The following is a 21,746-nucleotide window of genomic DNA, read 5'->3' as shown; positions in this document are numbered from 1 at the left end:
TTACTCCTCAGAGCAGCGTGTGGCGCCTGGCCCACTCCAGGACAAGCCGTGCACTGCTCCTCCCTCGGAAGCAGGACTGGCCGCTGCACTGAAAGCACGCTGAAAACATCGATGCGTTTCCCTTTTATTCCTGTTTTTGTTGTTTTGGTTTTTTTTTGGTACAAAATGATACAAACAACAATACAAAATAGTTGTGCTGTTGACGATTACAAAAGAAGTCAGAACGTTTGTCTCACTGCTCAATGCTCAGAGTTGCAGCGCGAATACATCACACTCCAGTATCTTTTCCCAAAACAACCACAGTCATGCGGGCTGCTACACATTTTGTCCTTTTTCAAAAGAAACATGCAAAAAAAAAAAAAAAAAAAAAAAAAAAAGAACCTGAATGGAGAAGGAGAAAGGAAAGCATAACGTGTTCCAGTTCCACAGAGATGTGGCCCAGCCGACACAGAGCCGCCTATGTACACCATGTTGGTGAGCTGTGTCCCGGCGCCCTGTGCACGCGAGGTGTTGTCATGGTTTCGCTGCTGCTCCTTTCAGCGCTGACTGCGGTTGAGACTCTCCCGCCCCAGCTTTTACCAGAGCTGTCCTCTTGTGAGCTGTGCTGGCTGGGCTCTCACCGGAGGCGCTGGGGGTCTGGGCCTGGCACCCTGACACTTTGGATGTGCTGAAGGACACGAGAAAGTGCCGACCTGCGTGGTAGACATGGCAGCCCTGGGCTGGGGTGCCAGCGATCAAGGTCAGGGCCTCCTGACATGCCCCGCAGCACCGGACTGTCCTGCTCACAGAACAAAACTCCCCCAGGAACCAGCCACGCCCCAGCTCTTTGCCATTGCCGAGCCCAGGCCCAGGCCAGCTCCCTGCTCATGGCCATGCCGAATCTATAAGCTACATAAGAGACGTTCAATACTGATTGTACACTTAGCTAATGCTAAGCAACTCGGCCTTGGAGGAGTTCCGGCATGGATCTGGGAGGGGGTGGGCACTCATCTTTCTTTGGCTCCCGGGGGCTGCCCGGGTGGGAGGGAGAGGGCACAGCTGTCCCGCTGTCTGGGAGCAGGGACAGGCATGGGAAGGCCCCTGTGACGTCCCCAGCAGGCTGCTCCAGCCTCAGCCTGCAGGATTTAGGCAAAATGAACCAGGGGCCTGGCAGTAACAAGAGGCAGGGGAGGGGAAGGAGCCGGAGGGAGGCACATGAGATGGACATCCACCTTGGGGCAGAGGGACAGGAAGGGGTGAGCAAGGCGGGGTGGGTCGGTGCACGGGCTGCTGAGACCTGGGCTGGCTGGGCACCGCCATCCCTGAGGTGAACCCCTGGGGGCCCAGGAGGACTCGGGATTTCTGAGAGGGGCCCACAGCTGCCTCAGCTGGAAAGCCACAGTCATACTTAGCACTTCACCTGAAGGTTGCACTTTCCCCAAAGAAACAAAAACAGAATATCCCAGCTTACTTCCTACTAGCCCTGATCCCACCACCAAGCTCTCCCATGCCACGGTGCAGACGCAAGGGCAGTTCTCTACCTGACCCGACAATCTGCATAGCAAGGCTCAGGACTGGGGGCCTGGTTCCCTCTCCTTGGAAGGTCACCCCCTGACATCCAGCATGTGACACAGTGACCTCCCTCCCTGGGCAGCCATGGATGGGTCAGGGACAGAGCCTTCGTGGGACAGGCTGCAGCTGCAGCCCAGCTTGGCTCTGGGAGAATGGACGGAGTTGGTGATGAGTGTGGTTTGGGGAAGAACCCTGATGTCCAATGGGGACATGCCCATAAGCACTCAAGTTCACCTTCAAGGCCAAAGCTGTTCTGAAAAGAGGGTGACCATGAACGGGGTTAGGCCATAGGAGGAGGAATGATTCAAGGACCCCAGATGGGAAAGGGGGAACACTTGCCTTGCTGCACCCCAACTTCCCCAGGCTCCTCCCTGTTCCCAGGAGCAGGCCAGTTTCCTTGTCCTTGGTCAGCTGGGACTCCCCTCCCCCAGGGGGCCCTGATGCCAAGTCCTGCCCAGGCCAGTGGCACCCTTCACCCTTCCTCGGGGAGCCTGAGGTGGACCAAGCACAAGGATTCCCCTTGAGGGTGCCTGTCTCCTGCCGGCAGAGGCACCTTCATATCCAGGGATGCCCCAGGTGCTGCTTCTCATCACGCATTGATTGCAGCCGGGGTCTCCCCAGGGCCCTGGGACACAGCCTGTCGCTGTCCATCCTGCAGAACTGACTCCCCGGCCTCTGGATTGAGTCAGACTGGTATTCGAAGGGCGGTTTCAGCTGCTGGGTGCTGACCCGGTCCAGAGAAAGGGGTGGGCTGCTGTCTCCAGCAGGTGCCACCCAGACGCATCTCAGGACATTCCGAGCAGGTCCCCCGGCCGTCCATACTGCTCACAGCATGGGAGAGCTCTGGCCCTGCAGGGTGGGGCAGAGACAGAGGCTGCCTCGGCCTTGGAGTCCGCACAGCCCTGGGCATGGCCGTGGTCTGGGGCTGCACTGGTGGGTGCTTGCTGGGCCTGTGACAAGGTTCGGTCTGGAGGGGAAGAGGGCTCAGGCCATGGTTTGGTGAGATGCTGGCTGGTTGGGACACTATACTCTCCTGGACCAAAGGTAGTGGAAGCCTAGATGGTGTTCGGGGTGGGGGAGCCTAATGATTGACCAGGGGCACCTGGGGAGACGGCCAAGGACAGAGATGGCCCCTGGAAGCCCCACCCGCCCCAGTTATTTAAGCATCTTGGGAGGGGGGTGTACGGCTGGGCCACAGTGAAAACCATGCCCACACAGCGGTTTTGGTCACGGGCTTTGGTGTGCCCAGGAACACAGCCGCAGGAGCCGAAGCTGGGCCTCCCTGCCCCCCTGGCCTCAGGCGCCCCAAGGGTCCAGGAGACCCAGACTGCATGAGGCAAATCTCGAGATGTTGGGATTTGGATCCCAAACTATGTTTTCTTTGTAAATTTTGTCAAGTGAATCACCCACTTTGTTCCTTCATAAAAGGCCAAAAAATAAAATAAAAAATAAAAATAAAAAAAGAGACACATTCTCCTGATTCCTAAATTGGTGCCTTCGGAGCTTGGAAGAGCCGGGGTAGGGTGCTGGGGGTTGGGGTTGGGGGACTTGGTCTGTCTGCTTCAGTCACTCCTGAGTCTGAGGGAAACTGATACATGTACCAAAGGCACTTGTTTTTTTTAAACAGTGCTTCTGTTCTAAGAGGTTCAAGTCAGGACCGAGTGCCTCTCGCTTCCTTGAGTGACTGTCAGCTCCCGTGATGGGCGGTGGGAGAGCAGTGTCCATGCCAGACAGCTCAATGTTGGGGGGCTGGGGCGGGGAGACCCCCTAGCACACCACTAAATTACGTGTCTGCAGGGAGTCGGGAGGACCAGCGGCCTCCCCAAGTCCTGCTCCTCTGTCTGTCCCCCCAAGTGCTGGTCTGGCTTTGGTCTGGGGAGAGGTCAGTCAGTCCTCGCCACCTCCGTACATGTCCGCCAGCTTCTTAAACCGGGGCCCCCAGTCGTTCAGATAATCGTAGTCTTGGTCCCCGGAGCTGGATGAGTTTAGGGAGCTGACGGAGCCTGCGGTGGAGCCGCTGCCTTCGTAGTCGAAGACCAGCAGGGAGTCGTAGGGGGGTGCTGTAGGGTCGTTGTCTGCCGCTCGAAGTCCCTGGGGGTCATGAGACAAGGTTAGGGTGGAGGGTTTGTGGCCTCAGGAACTGGAAGAAGACTAGGGCAGGCAAAGCTACAGGGCCCTGCATACCATAGGTGCTCAACAAGTGCTCCCTATGTTTAACCAAAGGGCATCTCAGATAACCAAGTAGAGAAGGGTCAGAAGCTGTTAGAGGTGGAAAAAATGCCAGCATGAGGTAGGAGGGATGGATGGGGCCATGGCTATGAGGGCCTGTGGCTGGGTGGGGCCTGTGGCTGGAGTTCAGTCCCTCCAGGGAGGCCCGTGGGTCTTGATTCCATGATCATTGTCACATGGAATGTGCAACTGAGCTGGCCAGAGTCAGAGTTTTGAAGTTATGTTAACTATCCCCATGAACAAAATCCGGCAATGTTGCAAGTGTGGCTGGAGCCCCGCCAGGAGCTACCCTTTGTCCTTGAGTGTGGCTGGCTGACTGGCTGATGGTGACCCTGGGAGCAGTCCCCCACCCCCTGCCTGTGGATGGGACAGCTTGGAGGTGTGGGGTCTATCCTAGCTCTGGGAGTTCCCCAGCAGGGTGGCCCAGGTGTCCACGGTGATCACTGGCTGGCTGACACCTCACTGCCCAATCCTTATGACCATTCAGTACTGAATAGCCTGTAGTGTCCATTTTTACTTCCTGGAAGAGTTACTCAAAAGTAGATTGGGAAAAATGCTCAAAGTCACGAATCATCCAAGAGATGCAAATCAAAATAACAATAAAAGGTATCACCTCACACCTGTCAGAATGACTATCATCAACAAATCAACAAACGACAAGTGCTGGAGAGGATGCAGAGAAAAAGGAACCCTTGTGCACTGCTGGTGGGAATGCAGACTGGTGCAGCCACTGTGGAGAACAGTATGGAGTTTCCCCAAAAAATTAAAAATGGAATTCCCATTTGACCCAGTGATCCAATTTCTAGGAATATATCCCAAGAAACTAGAAACACCAATCAGAAAGGATATATGCACCCCTATGTTCATAGCAGCACAATTCACCATAGCTAAGATTTGGAAACAGCCTAAGTGCCCATCAGCAGATGAGTGGATTAGAAAACTGTGGTACATCTACACAATGGAATACTATGCTGCGGTAAAAAAGAAAGAACTCTTACCATTTGCAACAGCATGGATGGAGAGCATTATGCTAAGCGAAATAAGCCAGTCAGAGGAAGATAAATATCACATGATCTCACTCATTTGTGGAATATAATGAACAACATAAACTGATGAACAAAAATAGATCCAGAGACAGAGAAACATCAAACAGACCTTCAAACCTCAGAGGGAAGGCAGGGGCGGGTGGGCAAGGAGAAGGGGAAGAGACCCACTTGTATGCATATAAGCATAACCAATGGACACAGACAATGGGTGTGTGTGTGAAGGCCAGGGCTGAGGGGCGGGGGCAGGCTGGGAGAGGACAATGGGGGAAAAGGGGACATATGTAATACTTTCAACAATAAAGAATAAAAAAATAATTTAGACTGCAACAAAAATAAAACAAGGAAAAATTTTAAAAACGTGGATTGGGAAAGGCCTACTTTCGGGGGTTTTAAAACTTTTATAACTGCCGAAATAGGTTTGGCTCAGTGGATAGAGCGTCGGCCTGCGGACTGAAGGGTCCCAGGTTTGATTCCGGTCAAGGGCATGTACCTTGGTTGTGGGCACATCCCCAGTGGGGGTTGTGCAGGAGGCAGCTGATTGATGTTTCTAACTCTCTCCCTCTCCCTTCCTCTCTGTAAAAAATCAATAAAATATATTTAAAAAAAACCCCAAAAAACCAAAAAACAAAACAAAACAAAACAAAAAAAAACTTTTATAACATGGGAGCCAGCTAGCGCTGCCTAAACCAAGTTGACTTTTGGTCAGGTGTGGAAGTCTCTCTTGCCTGGGATGCAGCTTGTGTTGGGGGCTGTTCTGCACAGTCCCTGCTTTTTACTGAGCCCCCACGTTTTAATAACTTCTCTCCAAGTCAGATTCTGGGGATGTGAGTGCCACCGGCTCCCCTGCAAATGCAGTCGGAAATCGAGGGCAGGGGAATAGGTCCCTCACCCGGTGCTGAGGGCGGGGCTCAGCCTTCTCTCCACACTCCAGGGCCCAGTGCAGAGGGCACCACTGTTGGTTGTATGTGTTAATAGGGTTTTACCGTTAGGAGGGGCCCTGCTTGGGGCCCTCCCCACTGCCTGGGCACCCACCTCGGTGATGAAGTCTCCGATGTCCCCTGGGTGGGGCACCACAGGCCTGACCGGGTACAGGGGCTCGGTGCCCACCGGCCGTTCGTCCACCCGCCGCACCCCGGCCGCCGTGCTCAGCACATGCTCCGTGGCCTCTGGCTGCTGCAGCTGGCTGAGGTCATAGTCCTGGGCGGGCCGAGAGGAATCAGGGGGGAGGCACGGGCCGGGCAGCAGGCAGGGCACCAGAGAAATCCACTGTCCTATTCCCTCCCTGGTTGCCTTCCCACAATGCTCACCTTCTCTCCATCCAGATCCTGACTGTCCTGAAGGCACGTGGGGGGCCTGTGCCCCTGGCTGCCTTCACTGGCCTGATGGGCCCCCCAGGGGATCCCGCTGCCCGTGCTGCTCGACTCCCTCACACATTCCAACTTTTTCCTCAGAACACCCAGAGCTAGGGCTGCTGTCACCCTTGCTCTGGGCGGGGACAGGAAGCTTTAGTGGGGTAAGGACTTGCCCTGACTCCCACAATGGCTGTGGTGAGCACAGGGTCCAACCAGGCAGCTCTTGGAATCCCCCCGCCCAGGCACACTGCTTCCTGGTCACACCACATCCCTGGCACACAGGTCTGTCCTTCCCAGCCCCTGGGAGCAGGATGAGGGGACCCGGAGCTGAGGCAGGGTCCCCTCAGGGAGGAAGCAGTGCAGGTGCATGGAAACTCGGGCAGAGGGGCCCAGCTGGCGAAGAGGGTTCTGTTGTCCTCACTAGACATGGGCCATCTCCCGCTGTGAAAGGACACACTGCTCTCACCTGGTCTTCCTCGCCTCCTCCTTCCTCGTCGTACTTGAGGATGTTGTCCCGCACATCGTCCTCTGGGTCGATGAGAAGCTGCTTTGTGTGGCGCTCCTTCTCCCGCCGCTTCATCCACACAACAAACAGCAGGACCATGGCTGTGGAGTTTGGGGCGCCATGAGCAGGGGTGTGTGTGCATGTGTGAGCATGTTATGCATGTGTGTGCACTGGGATGAATATGGGTGGGCTGTGCACCTGTGAGAGTGTGCATATTGCTGCCTGTAGTGCACACGCTGTGCACGTCCACGTGTGGATATGCATGTGCATGCATGCGCAGCCATGTACACACCTGTGCACATGGACAGCCCATGTGAACGTGCTGGGATGCATGCATGCTCATGAGTGTGTCTGCGGTTACATGGACTGGTTCAATGGGCATTCTGAAAGGTCCCTGGAGGTTGGGAGAGGTGGGGAGATATGGGCTGCAGGGCCAACCTGGGCTCTGCCTGCTCCTGGACAACCCTTGGTGGTGGGTGCCTGCAGTGCTCGGCCGTACTCACTCAGCAGGATGACGATGCAGACAAGGATGGCCACGATGGCACCTGTGCCCAGGCCAGCTGCCACCACCGCGCCAATGGTGGTACAGTCGCCATTCTCATCGCATGGGCACACCTTGACTTTGATGATGGACGTGTTGGACAAGGGGGGGTTCCCAGAGTCTGTGACAATGATGGGGACATCGTACACTCCCGCCTCCAGGTACAGGATGCGCAAGCTGAGCTGGGCGTAGTCGCCTGGCACAAAGCAACAGCATGCGCTTTGTTAGTGAACACCCGGTCCTCCTTCCTGAGCACAGCTTCTGAAGGAAAGACTGAGTCTGACAGCATGAAACTCTGTGTCTGTGTGGCGCGCGCACACACACACACACACACACACACACACACGAGTATACTCATGTATAGGCACACATATATATACATACACAGGTATACTCAGGTACAAGCACACACACAGAGGGTATATACATGTATAAGCACACAATACATATACAGGTATACACATGTACAAGCACACACATGCACACATACACACATACATTCATGTACAAGCACACAATGCACACACACAGGTATACACATGTATAAGCACACACATACACAGGTACATACACATACAAGCACACACATACACAGGTATACTCATGTACAAGCATACGATGCACACACACATGAGCACACACAGGTGTAATCATGTAAAAGCACATGCATGTGTACACACAGGTATACTCATTTATGAGCACACTCACAGGTGTAATCACGTACAAGCACACACACGTACACACACACCGCATCTTACCATGAAGGTGAAAGACGTTGGCAATTCAAGAAAAGACACTGAACACATGGGATGAAGAACTATCTCCTTACTGTGTGAAGAGTTTGACCAAATCAACCGTAAAGCAAAAGCCTCAGAGGAAAGTAGGTGGGCACTGGGCAGACAGTTCACAGAGGAAACAAAGTGCCAATACATACATGAGAGAACGTACTCCAGTAGTTAAGAGGTACATGGGAACAATGATTTGGGCTAAGAAATCGGGAAAGTGATTTTCAGTGACACTCAGTGCTGGTGAGGCTTGGGGACTGGTGCATTCCTGCACGTCTAGTGAAACTGGAAATCGGTGTCACCTTTCTAGACGCATCGCATCGCACAACTCTAGCAGAGGTCAGAATCCCGGTACCTTCTCTAGGAGCCCACTCCCAGGGCATGTATGGGTCAGGGGTCAGCTACAAGGATGTTCACGCTGGGATCATTGAAACAGTGAGAGCCTGAGACTGGGCGTGGCTGAGCACTGGAGCACAGCGGGGCCCCAGCCTCGTGGGGACTCCTACAGGCGACAGGCTACATACCCCTCTTGCAACGGGCCCCTGGGGGCTGCACCCCAGACTCAGTCTGATTCTCCTGGCGCCTGGGTGAGGCTCACCATTTAAGCGGGTGATGGTCCAGTTCTTCCGCACAGTGGCGGGAACGAAGGGCAGCTCAAAGACGTAGGGGCCGACATTGGGGTCGATGTCGGCATCGGCCGCTGTGATGTTGATGGTGTCCAGGCTGGGCTTCTCGCAGATCTGCGCCTCCTTGGGGAGCAGCTCGGGGGTGTTATCATTGATATCGATGAGGTAGATCTGGAGGGTCCCGGTGCCACTGGCTGGGGGGATCCCTGTGGGACAGACATGGGTGACCAGGCGGGATCATTGCTGATACTCCAGGACCACAGGACATACCACAGCCCCACCCAGGACGGCCCAAAGCTGCACCAGCACCCACTTAGCTGCACACGACATATGCATAGACAGAAGTAGAGCCATGGGAACACATGCCCACGCACATACATGCACACACCACATACACACACACACACACACACACACACATGCACCCACAGCTCCACGCAGAGCACAGCTGCAGGAGACAGCGCCCACAGAGCTCACAACCACACTCAGGACCCCTTCCCCAGTTTTCCAGGTTGCCCTGCCCCTCCTCCCCAGCATGGCTCCCCGTGGCCAGGCGCCCTGTGCTCAGACTCATAACCAAACTAGAGGCCCAGTGCATGAATTCATGCACCAGTGGGGTCCCTTGGCCTGGCCTGTGGGATCAGGCTGAAACTGGCTCTCCGACATCCCCTGAGAGGTCCCAGATTGCAAGAGGGCTCAGGCCAGGCCGAGGGACCCCACGGATGTACTATCGGGGCTGGGGAGGGATGCGGGAGGTTGGCCAGCTGGAGAGGGACCGCGGGAGGGCTCCAGGGCATGTCCGGTCCGTCTTGCTCAGTCCTGATCAGCCAGACCCCACTAGCAAGCTAACCTACCATTTGGAGCATCTGCCCCCTGGTGGTCAGTGCACATCATAGCGAGCAGTTGAGCAGCCTTAGCATATCATTAGCGTACTAGTGACCCAGTGCATGAAATTCATGCACATTAAAAGGGGATTAATTAGAGGAAATAATTTAATATTGCTGTTTGCCCTTTCTCTATAATAGAAGTGTCAGAGATGAAAGAAAATTAGTAAAATGTATATGAAAACCTTCCTCCTGTCAGAGTCTGGGGCTCACCACGGGACCCAGAGTCAAGTCCCTGCCCACCCACATGCACCTCAAAATCGTGTGAGACCCAGACCCGGCTGCCCCCTCCCCATTGGGCTAGATCCAGACCCAGCCAGTCCCACCCTTGTCAAGCCCTGCCAGGCAGGGGGCATAGCCTCAGGTCCCCTGGCCTGGTGCCAAGATGGGGGATGTGGCCTGAGGTCCCCCAGCCCAGTCCTCCATCAAGCCCCGTAGGTGGGGGACATGGTCTGAGGTCCCCCGTCAAGCCCCGCCAGGCGGGGGGGCTCAGCCTCAAGTCCCCCGGCCCAGCACCAGGAGGGGGGTGCAGCCTCAGGTCCCCCATCAAGCCCCGCAGCCTGAGTTCCCCTGACCCAGCACTGGGGGTGCACCTTGAGGTCCCCCGTCAAGCCCTGCTAGGTGGGGGGCACGGCCTGAGGTCCCCTGTCAAGCCCAGCCAGGCAGGGGGGCGCAGCCTCAGGTCCCCGGACCCGGTGCTGGGGCGGGGGGCGCGGCCTGAGGTCCCCTGTCAAGCCCCACGGATGGGGGAGGGCGTAGCCTCAGGTTCCTCCTTATGGGAACTTGGCCTCAGCTGTGGGTGCAGCCATCTTTGTGATGGAGTGATGGTCAATTATCATATTCCCTCTTTATTAGATAGGATTATGCTTTGATTGGTTGAACAGCCGACCAGACGACTGGACACTTAGCATATTAGGCTTTTATTATATAAGATGGAGAGCCTTAGGAATTGTGTCTCTGGGGAAGTGAGCTGGCAAGACATGTTTGAGATTAAGGGCCTCTGCTCAGCAGGCGCCCCTCTGCCCAGCAGGCGCCCCTCTGCCCAGCAGGCGCCCCTCTGCCCAGCAGGTGCCCCTCTACCAGCAGGCGCCCCTCTGCCCAGTAGGCCCCCCTCTGCCCAGCAGGCACCCCTCTGCCCAGCAGGTGCCCCTCTACCCAGCAGGCGCCCCTCTACTTAACAGGTTCCCCTCTGCTCAGCAGGCTCCCCTCTGCCCAGCAGGCGCTTCTCTGCCCAGCAGGTGTCCCTCTGCCCAGCAGGCACCCCTCTACCCAGCAGGCGCCCCTCTACTTAGCAGGTTCCCCTCTGCTCAGCAGGCTCCCCTCTGCCCAGCAGGTCCCCCTCTGCCCAGCAGGCACCCCTCTGCCCAGCAGGCACCCCTCTGCCCAGCAGTTGCCCCTCTGCCCAGCAGGTCCCCCTCTGCCCAGCAGGTCCCCTTCTGCCCAGCAGGCGCCCCTCTACCCCAGCAGATGCCCCTCTGCCCAGCAGGTGCCCCTCTGCCCAGCAGGCTCCCCTCTGTAGCAGTTATTCTGCTTCTGCGGGCCTCCAGATGATAACAGGTGCTCTGTTGAGGCCCAGAGTTCCTCAGGGCCACCCTGCCCCTTGTGCCCCCCACGCTTTGGCCCAGGCTGATAGTATGGTGGGCGCAGGCTGATGGCATGGCGGGCGCATGCTGATGGCATGGTGGGCGCAGGCTGATGGTATGGTGGGTGCAGGCTGATGGGGTAGTGGACGCAGGCTGGGCAGCCACAGGAGCATGTGCTCTCTGCCCTCCAGGATTGCAGGGGGTGGCAACAGTTTCTGATAGTGGCTATGCCTCGTGAGGCCAACTCCTGACCCCGACACCAACAACCACGTTTTTTGGCTGAGACAAGTGGAGCGTGTAAAAAATATATCCTAGAGCACGTTTCTTCAATCTTCCAGAAAACATCACAATGCATCATGGCCCCGCAGCTCGGACTGCCGTTAGAAGCTGTGTGAGCACCACCGGGAGCAGCACAGGCAGGTCCTGTTGACCCATGGGGCCAGCGCTCCATTCGGGGTCTTCCACGTGCCGCACTCCAGCCACGGAGACATTGAAAGTCACTGTCTAATCCAGACTTGGGCAAACTACGGCCCGCGGGCCGGATCCGGCTGTTTTATCCGGTTCTATTGCTCTCCCCTCCACTCCTTTACTTTGAATTTATATTAGTTCACACAAACACTCCATCCATGCTTTTGTTCCGGCCCTCCGGTCCAGTTTAAGAACCCACTGTGGCCCTCGAGTCAAAAAGTTTGCCCACCCCTGGCTTGGCGCCGGAGCTGCTGGAGAAGAGGTGTCGAGGACAGCCGCAACCTGGGTGGCTGCAGCCGCCTTCATGGACCCGCCATCAGGGAGGCGGGAGGGGCGGCGGGTGGTTGCCAGGAGGCGGCTCTCGCGGGCTATAGAGCGAGCCTCACGAAGTCCAGCTGCACAGCTGTGCCTAGAACCCAGCAGGCATGTCCTACCTCAGTGCGGCCTTGCGCAGGCTGCTTCCTGACTCTGGGCCTCCCCTCCCGCCCATTTCCCCGGCTCGCCCCTTCTGGTCCCACAGGTCGCTTGTGGCCCCACAGTCAGCTCCTCAGAGCCTAGGGCACCGCAGGAGGCCCTGCCACCCCTCCCACCCTGTTCTGTTTTCTCCCAGCACTTCTTGCTCCTGAAATGACCTGGTCAACTTGTTTCTCACCCGTCTCCCTGGGCAGACTGCCGAGTATCCCTCAGCACCATGTCCCCTTTCTTCCTTCATAAAAAAACCTGGGCCCTCAATTTTATCTGGGGTCACCCCTGCCTGATTGGAAGGCCACGTTTCTCAGCATCCCTTGCGTGAGCTGTGAGTGCAAGTCCTTGCCTTCCCTGCTCCTCCTGCTTGCCAGAAATGGTCATGATGGCGGGAGCACCAGCAGCCATTCTGGACCAGGCGGCAGCTCCCCAAGGACAGGCGTGGCAGAGGGAGCCATCTCTCAGGTCTGACCCTGGGTGCCTGCCTCCAGCCTAACCGGTTGCAATTACTGTCATTACTATGCAACTGACTCTGGTTCTTGTGGACACACCGGCCTCTGGAATGCCAGCCATGCAAGGGAGGGCGTCTGTTTGCCTGTCCACTGAGGAGTGGTGCCGTGACAGCAGGGGTCAGAGAGCAGTCACAGCAGCAGCCGTGCTGGCTGGAGCCAGGCCCAGGCCCCAGGGTCCTGGGCCAGTGCTGCTCGGCTAAAACATGCATGTGCCTTAGTGTACAGGGGGGAAGCTGAGAAGCAGTTCAGCCACCACAGGGTGGGGACAAACCCAGCCTGACTGCACTATTCCTGGCTCCCTCCTCACCCCCTCCGCCCTGGTGACCGTGGGAATGGTCGGATGGGCATGAGAGACTCGGTGGGCAGGCAGAAGAGCGATGCTCTGAACGAACGCGGAGAGGATGACTGGTGGGGGCCCTGAAGGACAGCGAGGCCTTGGCCCAGCTGTGCACAGGGCACCTGGCACCATGCCTCCCACTGCAGCCTCCCCTCGGTCTCCCTGCCAGAGCCCATGGCATGGGTGAGCACCCACAGTCACCCAGGGCGGGACACACCGTTGTCAGCTGCCAGGAAGGTGGCCTCATAGATGTTGTTTTTGGTGTAGAGGGACTCGCGGTCCAGGATGGCCGCCGTGGTGACTTGCCCGTTGGTGGCGTTCATGCGCAGCCAGCTGGCCGGGTCTGACAGCTTTGAGTATCTGCGGAGGGAGAAGCGGGGGTAAGCCGAGTGCTGGGGAGCATGGGTCTGTCCTGGAGCCCCAGCCCCTGTGGGCTGCCAGCCCACTCTTTGGGGCACCAGGTGGCTTCCAGCCCCACACAGGGTCCTCCCACGGTGGGACGGTGACAACAGAGACTCATGGTCACCAAGGTGGGCGGGCTCCATGTCCTCACAAGGACCCCTGGGGCAGACACTCGCATCATCCTCATTCCCAGGTGGGGAAACTGAAGAACAGAGAGGATAGAGGCCAGGAGCAGGACCCAGCCCTACTCCGGTCACCGTGTGTCAGTCAGGACAACTCGTGGCCTTGGCATCGCCCATGCGGCTGCCTGTCCTCAGGACTGGGCCCATGGCTCCCGCCTGGAAAGACACAGCTGGTCTGGGCTGCCTGAACCCCTCCGGGAGGGGGACTTTGTGGTTTCAGGTTTCATGGGGCATTCAGGCTCCTCTCCTGGAAAGTGGGGGCCCGAGTGTGAGGAGCCTTGGTCCAAGGGCCCGAGTGGCAGGGTGCCGGGTCCTCGGACCCACCTCACAGCCTGCTGCATGAAGCGGTCAGGGTCCACCGCCGAAAACGTGGTGAGCACAGTGCCTGGGGGCACGCCCTCCTCCAGGCGGATGAGCTTGTGGTTGGAGGGGAAGTAGGGGGCCTCATTGACGTCCATGACCGAGATGGTCACCCCCGCTGTGGACTGGAAGGACATCTGGATCCCACTGGCCAGAGGCGCCTGGTTGGACACCATCACGGTTAGCATGAATGCTCTGTTCAGCTCATAGTCCACGGCCTGGGAGGAGAGAAGACAGCACGTGAACTGCAGAGGTGCCCGTGGGGCTGGACGGAGGGGGTGCCTGTGGGGCTGGATGGTCAGCACCCACTGCCCCTGTCTGTTGCTACATTTCCCTGCTTTGTACCCAGGAGACTGGCCCCAACGGATGCCATCTCCCAGACTGCCTTGTCTCTGGCTTCCTGCTGGGTTTGACCAATGGGAAGAAAGAGTTTGGGGTGAAGGACCCTGACACCCTGCCCTCCTGTCTGTGTCACAGTGGGCCATAGCTAGACTCCTCAGGGGCTACGGCACCCACCAGCCGGCCCCTCCAGGCCTTGGCTGTCATCAGGCATGGGGATGCCATGCCTGCCCTGCTCCCCTAGCTGAGTGTCATTTGCCTAGGTATCGTGGGTTGAACTGAGGCCCCCCAAAGATACGTCTCCCTGGAACCTGTGAATGGGACCTTATTTGCAAATAGGGTCTTTGTAGATGTGATGAAGTTATAGCTCTTGAGATGAAGTCACCCTGGATTGAGGCTGGGCCCAATCCAAGCACAGGTGCCCGTGTGAGAGGAAGGAAGGGAGACAGACCACGGACAGGCACAGGCAGAGGCCAGGCACAGGCAGAGGCCAGGTGAAGACAGAGGTGGAGACCGGTGATGCAGCAGGAGCCTAGGGACACCAGATGCTGACAGCCACCAGCTTGGGAGAGGCGGGAGACCTGCCCACACCTGGATTCCAGACTTCTGGTCCCAGAAGCGTGAGAGAACCCATTTCTGTTGTTTAAAACCCGTGTATGTGGTGATTTCCAGGTACCTCTTTTGGGGGTGCCAGGATCCTCCTCCCTCACACTGACTAGACTGGGTCTACAGTCTACTAACTAAGGAATTAAGTACAAAGGGGAGGGATTAAGTACGTAAGCCGACGGGCCTAGAAAAGAACAATGTGGGTCATAGAAGCGGAAGCGGCTCTGCAGGAGAAGCCGGAGGCAGTGGGGAGGTCGGGGCTCTGGTGCTGATTCCCCACTGACCCCCACAGCCCCCGGTGACATTGGGGAGCCCCCATCCTCTCCAGGCATGGTTTTCTGTCCACCGAAGGAAGGGGTGGTCCCTGCTGCCTCCCTCCACGCACATGTGTCCTCACGGCTGAGGTCCCACTCCTCATGGCGCTCAGCATGGTAACATTTGGGTCAGCAGTATCCCACAGGTGTCTGGAAAGGTAGGGGGCGATCTGACGAGTCCTTTAGCTCATTTTTGCCCATTGCCCAGCAGCATGCTGGGTGCTGCTCAGCTCTGTGATGAAGGGAGGGGCCTCGCACCCACAGTTGTAACAGGGTAGGGCCCTCAGTGGCCTAAGCTGCCTGCCACTGTGTCAAGACACCCAATGCAGAATCCATCTCCTGTCACTTCTTACCTGAAATATCTCACCAGGGACTTCTATCTAGAGACCATGACCCCAACCTCCAGGTGCCAACCCTCTATTCCTGGCCTTCAGCTGCCTCTGAGCACACGGCGCCCACCTGCACCCATAATCGAATAGCTGCCGACACGCCAGCCCCTCCCCCAGGTGCCTTTGAGAGTTGGGCTCCTGTGTTTAAATTTACTGCCACATAAGGTCACCATGTCTTTGTCAATGAATTCGTCATTAAGCGATTGGTCTTTCTCTCGGTTATGGGTCCGTATCCCTGGAGAAACGGGAAAAATGCTGCCTGTCCCGCGTTACAAATGGTGTGCCCAGCCTGAGAGAGGACGCCTTCCAGAACCACTATTATGGCCATGAGAGTCCATAGGAGGTAGATAAAGCTCACTCACTGCCTCCGACAAGCCCTGTCACCAGGCCCACAGCTCACCCACTGCCTCGGACGAGCCCTGTCACCAGGCCCACAGCTCACTCACTGCATCAGAGACCCTGTCACCAGGCCCATAGATCACTTACTGCCTCAGAGACCTTGTCATCAGGCTCATAGCTCACTCACTGCCTAAGAGACCCTGTCACCAGGCCCACAGCTCACTCACTACCTCAGAAGAGACCATGTCACCAGGCCCACAGCTCACTCACTGCCTCAGAGACCCTGTCATCAGGCCCACAGCTCACTCATTGCCTCAGACGAGCCCTGTCACCAAGCCCCCAGCTCACCCACTGCCTCGGACGAGCCCTGTCACCAGGCCCATAGCCCACTCACTGCCTTGGACGAGCCCTGTCACCAGGCCCATAGGTCACTCACTGCATCAGAGACCATGTCACCAGGCCCACAGCTCACTCACTGCCTCAGAGACCCTGTCACCAGGCCCACAGCCCACTCACTGCCTTGGACGAGCCCTGTCACCAGGCCCATAGGTCACTCACTGCATCAAAGACCATGTCACCAGGCCCACAGCTCACTCACTGCCTCAGAGACCCTGTCACCAGGCCCACAGCTCACTCACTGCCTCGGACGAGCCCTGTCACCAGGCCCACAGCTCACTCAATGCCTCAGACGAGCCCTGTCACCAGGCCCACAGCTCACTCACTGACTCAGAGACCCTGTCACCAAGCCCACAGCTAACTCACGGCCTCGGACGAGCCCTGTAACCAGGCCCACAGCTCACCCACTGCCTCGGACGAGCACTGTCACCAGGCCCACAGCTCACCCACTGCCTCGGACGAGCCCTGTCACCAGGCCCCCAGTTCACCCACTGCCTCGGACGAGCCCTGTCACCAGGCTCATAGCTCACTCACTGCCTAGGAGTCCTGTCACCAGGCCCACAGCCCACTCACTGCCTTGGACGAGCCCTGTCACCAGGCCCACAGGTCACTTACTGCATCAGAGACCATGCCACCAGGCCCACAGCTCACTCACTGCCTCGGACGAGCCCTGTCACCAGGCCCACAGCTCACTCAATGCCTCAGACGAGCCCTGTCACCAGGCCCACAGCTCACTCACTGACTCAGAGACCCTGTCACCAAGCCCACAGCTAACTCACGGCCTCGGACGAGCCCTGTAACCAGGCCCACAGCTCACCCACTGCCTCGGACGAGCACTGTCACCAGGCCCACAGCTCACCCACTGCCTCGGACGAGCCCTGTCACCAGGCCCCCAGTTCACCCACTGCCTCGGACGAGCCCTGTCACCAGGCTCATAGCTCACTCACTGCCTAGGAGTCCTGTCACCAGGCCCACAGCCCACTCACTGCCTTGGACGAGCCCTGTCACCAGGCCCACAGGTCACTTACTGCATCAGAGACCATGCCACCAGGCCCACAGCTCACTCACTGCCTAAGAGACCCTGTCATCTGGCCCACAACTCACTCACTGCCAAAGAGACCCTGTCACCAGGCCTACAGCTCACTCACTACCTCAGAAGAGCCCTGTCACCAGGCCCACAGCTCACTCACTGCCTCGGACGAGCCCTGTCACCAGGCCCACAGCTCACTCACTACCTCAGAAGAGCCCTGTCATCAGGCCCACAGCTCACTCACTACCTCAGAGACCCTGTCATCAGGCCCACAGCTCACTCACTGCCTCGGACGAGCCCTGTCATCAGGCCCACAGCTCACTCACTGCCTCGGACGAGCCCTGTCACCAAGCCCACAGCTAACTCACTGCCTCGGACGAGCCCTGTCATCAGGCCCACAGCTCACTCACTGCCTCAGACGAACCCTGTCACCAAGCCCACAGCTAACTCACTGCCTCAAAGACCCTGTCACCAGGCCCACAGCTCACTCATTGCCTCGGACGAGCCCTGTCACCAGGCCCATAGCGCACTCACTGCCTCAGAGACCCTGTCACCGGGCCCACAGGTCACTTACTGCATCAGAGACCCTATCATCAGGCCCACAGCTCACTCACTGCCTCAGAGACCCTGTCACCAAGGCAAGCAGAGAGTTGGTGTTGGGTTTGAGTTGAAACCCCAAGGCCCAGGTGAAGAGCTGGGAGAACCTGATGACCTGAGCTGTGGGTTTTTTCCTTTGGAGGAATTTGTGACTTCATGGCTGCAGGAGCGGGTGCTAAGGGAGGAGAGCATAGACTGGGGCTCCTGAGGGTGTGGGGGTGGTGACAGTTGCCTGTTTCGAGGGTTCTGAGAGCCGACGAGCTGTGTGCCCCTCGTCGGGCACACCTGAGAGTTGGTCAGGCTCAAGGAGCCCCCATGTCTAGTTTGGCTAGAGGACAGAGCTGCGGGGGAGGTGGGGCTGGGCGGGTCCCAGAAGACCTCCCGAGATGACTGTGGACTTCCTCTGACAGTGAGCCAGTTGGACCGCAGGGTGGGAGGGAGGTGCATTCAGAAGCTGAGGCAAAAGGCTGAGGACCAGGCGAGAGCCCAGGCGCACCCTCGTCTCCTCGCCCCTTCCGCTGCATCAGCCCCGATGCACAGGACTCTCAGAGAAGGGCGGAGTCCCATCCAGGGGACACGGGGGCCAGAACTAGCCACTGGGTGTTTCCCGGGAGAGGCTCACTGACTGCCTTTCTGGGCTGGGACCTCCAGCACCACCTGCCTGAGGTCACTCGACATCCCTGCCCCATGGCCCTCTATGGAGACTACCCTGCAGGGCTGGGTGGTGGCGGTCGGGGCCGCAGTGCGTGTGCAGGGCACTGAGAACAACTGGGGAACAGCCAGTCCACGAGGAGGTGATGGCGATGCCTGCAGCTACTCTGACTGTCGCTGAGCTCTTGCTACGTGGCAGGCACTGGCCACGGCCTTTCTATCCAGGATCTGTTTTAATGTTGGTGAGAAACCTGGGCGCGCTCCCTCGACAGCCTCACGTATCCATGAGGAAACAGGCACAGAGAGGGCGGCTGGCCCGGGGCAGGGGGCAGAGAATGAAGACCCAGCATGGGACCCAAGAACAAATGTCCCCACAGCACCGACTTCCCCTGTGGGCTGGGTCCCTAGCTGTCCCCGCACTTCCCATGTCCCTGTTACACCAGCCCCTCCTGGCCATCCCTCAGAAGGCGAGTGTCTGAAAGGATGAGGTCCCTATCAAAGAACGCAAACCCAATTTGAAAATGCTAAGATGAAACATCTCGCCTTACACACACTTCAAGTGGAAATCTCAGAGGCAAGCCCTGTAGGAAATAAAGCCAAAAATGAAAGAAAAATGGGAAAAGTGTGGTGCCCACTGCTGAATTCTGCCTGGGACACAGTGACCATGACACTGTGCAGACAGTGGGGCTGTGTGGATTCTCAGCTCAGTGTTCTAAACTCATTTTTAAATTTGCATACACAGCTCTGGCCAGTGTAACCCAACTGGTTGGGCGTCGTCCCATGCACCAAAAGGTCACCAGTTCGATTCCGGGTCAGGGTACATGCCTGGGTTGTGGGCTCGGTCCCTGGTAGGGGGCATGTAGTAGGCAGCTGATTGATATTTCTGTCTCACATTGATGCTTCTCTCTCTCCCTCTCCCTTCCTCTATCTCTAAAATCAATAAAAACATTAAAAAAATTTGCACACACCAAGATTCACTTGTGAATTTTGACCAATAGAGTCATATACCCACCAAGACACAGGAGTTCACCCCCAGGTCCCCTCCTGCTGCCTGTGTAACCAAACCCTCCCCACCCCCAGCACACTTCTGCAGACTATAATTTTGGTACCAAAGTCTAGATAGAGACACTATGGGAAAGGAAAAGTATTGGCCTAAACTGCTCCAAAAAATACAGGGAAAATGTTCAGGTGGTAGCAAAACAAGTCCTGCCACGGATTACAGAACCCTCCTCTGTGACCACGTGGCTGCGTCTTCAGTGTCCGGTGGAGTTCACCCATTAACAGATTAAAGAACTAGCCTTCAGGGAGGGGCTGGGAGAGTAACTTTGGGGGGTGGGTGGGTCAGTCTGCCAAGTCCCTGGAGGTCACATGACCAGGTCCTCGTGAAGGCTGCCTCTGCCACCAGTGGGTTGGGTGCAATCCTTTGTTCTTGGATGTTGGGGTGAATATCATTTCTGTTGAACTTGTCCTGGGGCAGGTGCCAGGGGTGCCTGGCAGGAAGCGAGGTGAGCACCCACCTTCACCACGGTGACCATGCCCTCGTTGGTGACGGGGTCCGTGTGGATAGTGAAGTGCCCCGAGGGGTCCCCGCTGATAATGCGGTAGACGGCATTCCAGTTTGGTGATTTGGGCTGATCTCGGTCCATCACCGTGAGGTTTGCGACCACGGTCTCCACCCGGTTTTCGGGGACTTCCCCTGCATACTGCAAAGCGGGAGAGAAGGGGATGTCAGAACCCGTTAGAAGCCCAGAGAGGTCGGGAGAGATTCTTCGCCAGCTGCTCTCAGACTTGTGATCCCTATGGGTGGGCCCCTCCCATGTTCTTGGTGGTGCCTCCAGGGAGGCCCAGCAAGGCTGGACACACACGTCTGCACATATCACATCCTTACCTGCGTGCACGCACACACAAACACACGTGTGCACGCCATGCCTCTCTCATAGTCCCCCTCAACAGAAGACTGATGCAAGAGCCAGGGACACACGGGAGCCTGGATGTGCTTGCAGGACGGGGACAGGGCAGTGGATGGCGGCTCCGGAGGAGAACATCGGTTCTGCCCTGTTGGTGGCCCTGACACAGGCTGGGGCTCGGGGTCTGCGCTGGAGACAAGCGGGCGACCCAAACCTTTGACCTGTCCACAGCACAATGAGGGTTGCAAGTCACTCCCATCAGTGTGTGTGGTCCACGTGGTAGGGTAGCTACACGCAGGGAAAGGTGTGTGTGTGTGCATGTGGGTGTTGGGTGGCCATAGTGTCACTGCTCAGGCTGGCTTCGGGTGTGTTGCCTGTGCTGTTGTGGCCTACCTCAGAAGGGCCCCAAGTTCAGTTTCATGCCCAGCTGTCACTGCCTTGAAATTGTAGCAGTTTGTGGACAAGGGGCCCACATTCTTATTTTGCACCAGGCCCTGCAAATTGCGCGGCCAGTCCTGTCACTCTGGAGTGTGCTTCTGAGCCACAAAACCTAGAGACGAAGTTTGCACAAATATCCAGGGATTGCTGGTTGTATTCCCAGAAGTGAAGCCCAACAATGACCACTGGGTGCCCTCTGATTTGCCTGCCAGGGGTCGTGCCAAGATCTGCCCAAGGTCTTACTACTTCCTCAGGGTAACCCTACCCATACCCCTATTGACTGCAGCGAGAGAGGTTAAGACCCTGGGGTGCCATACAGGGAGGGGCCCAGAGTGTCAGTCCCAAGTGCTGGGCATGGTGCCAGGGCTGCCTCTCTCAGAAGGCATTGGTCATTGTCAGGGTCACAGGAGGGGCCCAGAGGCACTTGGTGCGGCCCTCCTTCTCCTGTATTCTTTGCACGGGCCTGACTTCAGCGAGGTGCCCACGCCTCACAGGCTCCCTGCCACTAGCCCCCCTTCGCCCCCCATGGCAGAGTGCCTGGCTTACAGCGAGGTGACCGCCTGTGCTCACACTCTGGAACAGACAAGCTGCCACTTTATGCCAAAGGAAAGCTGCCTTATGCCCCTGAGGCTCCAGGCCTGGGCCTCTGGCAGCTCCAAGGCTGACCGCCACCCTGGGGAGTTTCAAAAGCCAGGTGCCCCGGGGAGCGTGTCTGGTAGCCAGCTGCTCAGGCCCCACTGTCTAGGCATTTTTAAGGCTTCTGCAGTGGTAGGTTGCAGTTGGCAGCACCATCCAGCGTCAGGGACAGGAGCCAAGGTCCTTGCGCCCGGCGGCCCCTGGCAGAGCCCCCGCACCTGCCGCACCAGGCCCTCGGATTTCATAGCCACTCACACGATTTGGCAGCTTCCCTCT

The 21,746-nt window shown here is 57.5% G+C and overlaps 1 protein-coding gene across 3 annotated transcripts in view; it reads right to left on the bottom strand.

Annotated features, from left to right (window-relative positions):
• Window positions 1-149: 149 nt before the first annotated feature.
• Window positions 150-21,746, bottom strand: part of CDH4 (cadherin 4) — a 402,200-nt gene continuing 380,603 nt past the window's right edge. For all 3 annotated transcript variants that reach the window (XM_080686973.1, XM_080686975.1, XM_080686974.1), the window contains 8 exons: window positions 20,007-20,192; window positions 13,793-14,046; window positions 13,102-13,244; window positions 8,608-8,841; window positions 7,187-7,420; window positions 6,645-6,784; window positions 5,859-6,023; window positions 150-3,642 (listed from right to left, as the gene is read on the bottom strand). In XM_080686973.1, coding sequence (XP_080543099.1) covers window positions 3,439-3,642; window positions 5,859-6,023; window positions 6,645-6,784; window positions 7,187-7,420; window positions 8,608-8,841; window positions 13,102-13,244; window positions 13,793-14,046; window positions 20,007-20,192 — 1,560 coding nt within the window. In that variant the 3' untranslated portion in view covers window positions 150-3,438. The remainder of the gene's footprint in view (window positions 3,643-5,858; window positions 6,024-6,644; window positions 6,785-7,186; window positions 7,421-8,607; window positions 8,842-13,101; window positions 13,245-13,792; window positions 14,047-20,006; window positions 20,193-21,746) is intronic.

Source organism: Plecotus auritus, assembly GCF_963455305.1.
Source record: "Plecotus auritus genome assembly, chromosome: 8".
Lineage (NCBI taxonomy): Eukaryota > Metazoa > Chordata > Mammalia > Chiroptera > Vespertilionidae > Plecotus > Plecotus auritus.
The sequence above is the reverse complement of the archived record's forward strand: the minus strand, read 5'-3'. Positions and strand labels throughout refer to the sequence as shown.